At 36.3% G+C, this 7,552-nt stretch overlaps 1 protein-coding gene across 1 annotated transcript; it reads left to right on the top strand.

Annotated features, from left to right (window-relative positions):
- The first annotated feature begins 6,604 nt into the window (after positions 1-6,604).
- Positions 6,605-7,228, top strand: LOC138340374 (uncharacterized). The gene has a single exon (XM_069292092.1). The coding sequence runs from the start codon at positions 6,605-6,607 to the stop codon at positions 7,226-7,228; it is 624 nt and encodes a 207-aa protein (XP_069148193.1).
- Positions 7,229-7,552: the final 324 nt, after the last annotated feature.

The following is a 7,552-nucleotide window of genomic DNA, read 5'->3' on the forward strand; positions in this document are numbered from 1 at the left end:
AGAAATTATGGTGTTGTGAACTGAGTTTTTTATGATTTAATTAGGATATAATGGATTGTTTAACATGTAATTTAAGTTTATTATGATCAATTGTTATGGTTTAGTTCAATTTGAAGATTATGATCCTTAACCCTTCACCCTATGTTTGATTTTGGTGTAAATTGGGTTGTGATTGATTTAATTGTCTTGATTATGGGTTAAATCACTATTATATGATGTTGTTACACCAATATCTAATTAATTCGAATGAATTTTATTCTTTCATGCTAATCTTGAGAATTGATCTAGGTTATGGAACTTTGCCTAAGTAAGCTTATTTTAAGTATGATCTAGTATTAAATTGTGCTATCGTATTTATTCTAGTATAGTTATCATGTTGATTATTGAATTATGATTTTAAAGATCTAAATTGATCGAATTGAGGTTTTAGCGTAAGGCCTAAATGATGTACTATAAGGAAGACTTGGTATGTCTTGAAATCTCTATCTTTACTTCTAATTATGATTCATTGTGGTTAAGTCATGATATTCTATTGGAGTATGCCTTATACTATGATAATAGGGTGGTATGATGTTGAATTTAAATTTCTTAACTATGTTGTGAGGTTGATTAAGGTTTATATTATATAAGGATGTGATAACTATCAATGTGCCTTGATATGCTATGAAATGCTAATGTGTTAACCTTACTTATATGAATTATGATAAAAGGACTATACTCATGCATTTCTTATTGAGCTATTGATGATGATGATTATACAAGGGGTAGAACCTATGACCTAAAATAAGATATGATTGATAATTAAAGTCATAAAGACATTTCAATAAAGGGACATCACTTAGCATCGAGTGAACTTGACAATGGGAGGTGATGACTTACCAAAGAGGATGATTCGCCCTATAGTTCTATATGAGATTGTAAATTCCCAAAAAGGAATACTCATCCTATAGATTACCATGAGAGGAGGCCCCAACTACCAAGTGGTATATAGAGGGAATATAATATCTCTTAGTTCTTGAACTATGTTGCCCCCATAGGAAGACTAGCTAGCAGATCAACCTAGAAAGCTACGCTTATGTTTGGTTCTACATTGGCCGGTAGACCATCTTCCATCTCTGTAGGGTTTTACAACACCGAATTCCACACTTAGATAATATGTTATATCTCAGTTAAGGCAAGTGTTCCCTTAATTAAAATAAAGTAATGAAGTATAAACTAAAGTGACTTGATAGGTTTAACTTAGCCTAGGAATGGGTATGAGACTCCACTTATGCCTTGCACTAGTTGACCTTGATGGAAGTTTTAGGAAGTTTATATTATGAATGTATATTATGATGATGTATATGATGATAATATGTTGATGCTACAATGTAAATGACTATGAAATGATGATTTTCCTTTTGATATATGTAGTTTAATATATTATGGAAGTTGGACATTGGTTATGTTTTCTTGTTAATTATACTTTGTTGAGCAAGGTTATTGGGCTTTGTTTGGTCATTTCATTTATTGATTTGATGAGGATTCATGAGTTGTTGTCTTTCTTATTATGATATGATTAACTCTTGTTCATTCTTGTGATGTTATTCCTTGAAGATAGGGCAGTAGTAAATCATGGGTTTCAAGTATGTTAGGAAACATATTACTTGTTTCAGTTAGTAAGTATGTTTGATGATTGGTATGACTTGCTTTGTTATGCATGAGACCTTTAAACTTTTTAAATGGTATGTTTTGACTAAATGTCCCTTTTTAGCATGTTTTGCTATAATTGTGCATATGGTCTCATACTTAGTACATGTGGAGTACTAACCCTATTTTCTTGCTCTTTTCCCAAATATTTTAGGTTTCAATTGTTGAAGGTTTATTCGGGACGACTTGAAGAAGACTTGGATATTCTCTATTATCCAAGTGGGTAGGTCCTCACTTTCCGAGGGCAATGCCAATATCCTGTCTATGAAGTTACTTTGTTATGAGTGTAAGACTCTTTTATGTTCATTCCACTTTCATTTTGTACGACTTGTATAAACCTATATGTGACTTCTTTACATTTAATGTAGGGATATGCCCATATTGTGATAATAGTTTAGATGGTATGAGATGAGACAATCTTTGACACTATCTTCCTAATTTATATATATGTATGTGCAATAAAAGTATAAGACTATGTAATCTTCCTATACGAAGAGTCTGTGTATCCTCAATACGAATATATATTATGTGTATGTAGAGTCTTTGTAAACCTCCAAGTAGATGTAATGAAAGTTTTAATTTTTTTCCCGTTTTCAACCTATGAATGTAAAGACTTGAGACAAGAGGCTACTCTTAGTCCTTAAAAAGCACGACGATGCCGGTTACGTCTAGGGGATAAACCCGAATATGAAAAACTTGGTATTAGAGCATGAGAATGAATATCGTTGTATCTCTCTCTACCCCATCTATATAGGTTTGTATTCATAATTGTGAAGCGCGCCACACTTATGAGTAGGAACCTATATGATGATTAGGAAACTCTCTCATTCTTGGAAATCCTATATTGTGCCGTTAGAGTATACTTATAGTGTGATTTTACATCTAATCCTATTGTTGTGCATATAGGAAGAATGAACACTCAAAGAAATGTGTCTCGGAGACTTAAAGAGGAAATTACCAATGCGGGATCTCCTCCTTGTGGTGAACAAGTTCCTCCACTTGAAGAATATATTAATGTTGACCAAGCTCCGGTTAATCCTCCTCCATTGAGAGATGAGAATATAAGAACTGCTCTTCTTCTAATGGCCCAAGATATCACCACTCAAGAAAAGACGGCTACGACTCAATCCCAAGCTGTGACGGCACAAGTAAACCGGAATGTTGTGACCCATCCCCATCAACAAATCACTATTATGGATTACCATCTAACGGACTACTCTAGGAAGAACCCTCCTACTTGCTACGGGTCTAAGGTTGATGAATACCCCCAATAATTCATCGATGAAGTATCTAAAATACTTTTGGCTATGGGGTTTTCAACAAGTGAGAAGGCCGAGTTATCTACTTATCAACCAAAGGACATGGCACAAGTATTGAAGGTGTAATGGGGGGATAATAGGCCATTGAGGGGTGGTTCATTGACTTGGGAGATCTTTAAGAAGGCTTTTCAACGTCCGTTTTTTTCTAGTGATATGAGGGAGGAAAAAGTGGTGGAGTTCATCAATCTTTGCAAAGGAGGAATGGGTGTCCATGATTACTCTTTGGAATTTATTAAATTGCCAAATATGCTCCTAGTTTGGTCTCCGATCTTAGAGACCAAATGAGTCATTTTGTGATGGAGGTGTCGGAGGACTTACAAGAAGAGTGGCATTCGACCATTCTACATGATAACATGAACATTTCCTGTTTTATGGTTCATGGAAGAAGACTTGAGGAGGCAAGGGATAAGAGGAAGAGTAGATATTCTAAAAGAGCAAGACCATTTAATGGAGGTTCTTCAAAGAATAGGCTTCAAATACTAGACAAGCCTAGATTTAAGAAACGGGTTTCCAATTATGTTCCATCCAAGTTCCTGAATGCTCGTGATGACAAGGGAAATGAATTGAAACCTAAAAAGGGAAGGAGTGAAAACTCACAAAATGAGAAGCCTACATGTTCAAGTGTGGAAAGGGTCATCTTGGTGAGTGCTTGGTAGGAACCGGTAATTGCTTTAGTTATGGCAAGAGTGGTCACAAGATGAGAGATTGTCGAAATTTGAAGAGTCAAGACAAGGGTACTGTTCAAGCTCAAGCAAGTGGTTCAAAAGAGGCACCAAAGAAGAACTGCTTTTATGATCTGCGTTCTAGGGGTGAACAAGAGACTTCTCCCAATGTGGTGACTGGTATGTTTAAATTAATCTCTTTGATGTATATTCTTTACTTGACCCAGACTCTACTTTATCATTTGTTATTCCTCTAATAGACAAAAAGTTTGATATTTTACCCCATATTTTTCATGAACCTTTTATTGTGTCTACTCCATTGGAGAGTCGGTTGTGGCAAAAAGGATTTATATAAATTGTCCAATAATGTTTCCTAATATAGTTTCTTATCATGATCTAGTAGACCTCGATATGCTTGATTTTGATGTTATATTGGGTATGGACTAGTTGCATGCTTGTGTTTCTTCAATTGATTGTACGACAACGGTGGTGAAGTTTAACTTTCCAAATGAACCAGTTATAGAGTGGAAGGGGGAATCTATTCCTAGAGGTCATAGTATCCGTTGTCTAAAAGTAAGCAAAATGATCTCGAAATGTTGTTTATACCATATTGTAAGAGTCAAAGATTTAGACTCCGAAATTCCTCCCATTGAGTCTGTCCCTGTAGTGAGTGAATTTCCGAAGGTTTTTCCCATTGACCTTCCCGATATTCCTCTCGAATGGGAAATTGATTTTGGCATTTATTTTCTACCGGATACAAATCCCATTTCAATTCATCCTTATTTGATGGCTCTGGTCGAGTTGAAGGAGTTGAAGGCTCAACACAAGGATTTACTAGATAAGGGTTTTATATGGCCTAGTATTATTCCATGGGGTGCTCTGCTTTTGTTTGTTAAAGAAGAAAGATGGGTCTTTGAGAATTGTATTAATTACCGGTAAATTAATAAGGTTACTATTAAGAATAAGTACCCTCTTCCTCAGATTGATAATTTGTTTGATCAACTCCAAGGGGCGAGTAACTTTTCAAAAATTGAATTGAGATCGCGGTATCACCAACTTAGGGTGAGAGGTGAGGATGTACCAAAAATAGGCTTACGGACTATTTGTGGGCACTATGAGTTATTTGTAATGTCTTTCGATCTCACTAATTTTCCGACGACATTTATTGACCTAATGAATAAAGTGTATCGAAATTACCTAGATTAACTTGTCATTGTCTTCATTGATGATATCTAGGTATATTCGAAGAACGAGATCACATGGGTCATTTGAGGGTGGTATTTAAACCCTTAAAGAACATCAATTGTTTGCCAAATATAGCATGTGTGAGTTTTAGTTGAGGTAGGTGACATCTCTTTGCATATCATCTCAAGTGAAGGAGTTGAGATACACCAAATGAAAATAGAGGCGGTAAAGAATTATCCTAGACCATTGACTACAATCTATATTAGGAGTTTCATGGGTTTAGTGGGTTTTTATCGAAGGTTCATGGATGGATTTGTGTCGATTGCATCTCCTTTCAGTACTTTGACCCAAAATAATAAGAAATTTGAGTGGTCGGCGGTATGTGAGAAAAGTTTCAAATTGTTGAAAGATAGGCTCACTTCCGCTACAGTGTTGACTTTACCGGAGGGTACAAAGGGGTTTGTAGTACGTTATGACACATCCCAAGTAGGTTTGGGGTGTGTGATTATACCACACGCAAAAGTTATAGCCTATGTCTCTAGGCAACTTAAGTTTTTCAGAGAAATTATCCACTTATGTCCTTGAATTAGCGACGGTAGTGTTTTCTTTGAAAATATGGAGGCATTACTTGTATGGGTTCATGTTGATGTATTTACCGACCGTAAGAGTGTCCAATATGTGTTTACCTAAAATAAGTTGAATCTCCGACAAAGAAGGTGGTTATAGTTGTTAAAATATTATGATACGAGAGTGCTCTATCACCCCCAACAAGGCAAATATTTTTGCGGATTCCCTAAGTCGTATAACTATGGGTAGTGTATCCTACATTGACGAAGCCAAGAAGGACCTAGCAAGGGGATTTCATAGGTTGCCTAGGTTGGGGGTGAGGTTTGAAGGTTCTTCGAATGGGGGTGCTATTGTCAATCAAAATCCCGAGTCATCTCTAGTAGTTGAGGTGAAGTCTAAACAAAACCTTAAACAAGCATTAATGAAGTTGAGAGAATCGAATCTTGGCATGTTGAATGAATTATTCTCCTTAAGGGGGATGGTGCGCTAAGGTACCAAGAATGAATGTGTGCTCCCGATGTAGATAGGTTGAGGGACTGGATCCTAGATGAATCTGAAAGGTCCTGCTACTCAATTCATCCGCGTTTAACAAAAATGTATCATGACCTAAGGGAGATATATTGGTGGGAAGGTTTAAAAAGGGATATAGCAGAGACTTTTGCTAAATGTCCAAAATTCCATCAGGTAAAGGCTGAACACCAAAAGTCGGGTGGCTTACTACAAGAGATCCTAATTCCTACTTCGGAAGGGGAAGACATCAATATGGACATTGTAGTAGGTTTAGCTCGGACTAAAAAATCATATGATTCCATATGGGTGTTTGTGGATCGGTTAACTAAGTCCGCTCGCTTTATTCCCATCAAGTCTACATATTCGGTGGAAGATTATGCAATAGTCTTCATAGATGATATTTTATGTCGCTATGGTATTCCGTTATCTATCAAATAAGATCGTGGTGCACAATTCATATATAGAATTTGGAGATCATTCCAAAAAGGGTTGGGTACTATGGTGAAGTTGAGTACCGCTTTTCATCCCCAAATGGATGGTCAAGGGGAACACGCTATTCAAACCCTTGAATAGATGCTTAGGGCGTCCATTATTGATTTTTAAGGGAATTGGAATTAACATTTGTCTTTGGTGGAGTTGGCCTACAATAATAGTTTTCATTCATCCGTTTCCATGGCTCCCTATGAAGCCTTGTATGGTAGGAGGTGTAGGTCTCCTATTGGATGGTTTGAAATGGGTGAACCTTCACTTCATTGTCCTGATTTAGTTTATAAGACATTGGAAAAAGTTCATATCATAAGGATCCCATTACAAACGGCCTATAGTCGGCAAAAGTCTAATGCTGACCATAGGAGAAGGGATTCGGAGTTTGAAGAAGGTGATAAGGCGTATTTGAAAATTTCACCAATGAAAGGGGTGGTTAGATTAGGCAAGAAAGGAAAGTTGAGTCCTCGTTATGTGGGTCCCTATGAAATCTTGCAAAGGGTTTGTAAGGTTACCTATGAATTGCAACTTCCAAGTGAATTGGCTTCGGTTCATCTGCTTTTCCATGTTTCCATGTTGAAGAAGTGTATCGGTGATCACGAGTCATTTCATCCTATTAAGGGTCTTGGTGTCAAGTATAACCTCTCCTATGAGGAATTTCCGATTCAAATTCTTGATAGTCAAGTCGAGAAGTTAAGGAATAAAGAGGTGGCTTCTTTAAAGGTGTTATGGAAGAATCATCTAGTTGAGGGTGCAACATCGGAGGCTGAGGTTGACATGAAGTATTGTTGCCCTCATCTTTTTGAAAATTAAGGTTACTCATTCTGTTTGGTAATATGAATATGACTAGAAATTGAAGTTTCTTTTTTTGGTGAAGTAAAAATGTGCATTTTGGGGTTGCATGACATTGAAGTAATACCTCTAAAACTTGATTTTTGCCTTTTTGGTTTATTTGAGCTAAGTTGTGCATTTTGGTAGGTGAGTCTTTATGAAATGATATGTATCATGTTGCTAAGTTGAACTTAGTTCTAATTCACTCATGTAATGTATATTGAGATCATGAGTGTTGTGAGAAGGAAATACCTCATGATGAAGTGTTTTGAGCCTTATATTTGGTAATTGGAGTTTTAAAATTTA

The sequence above is a fragment of the Solanum lycopersicum genome, chromosome 12 (genome assembly GCF_036512215.1).
Source record: "Solanum lycopersicum chromosome 12, SLM_r2.1".
In the NCBI taxonomy this organism is placed as follows: domain Eukaryota; kingdom Viridiplantae; phylum Streptophyta; class Magnoliopsida; order Solanales; family Solanaceae; genus Solanum; species Solanum lycopersicum.

What these genes read in the sequence shown, in the direction of transcription:
- LOC138340374 (XM_069292092.1), top strand. Translation starts at nt 6,605, where the DNA reads ATGGCTCCCTATGAAGCCTTGTATGGTAGGAGGTGTAGGTCTCCTATT.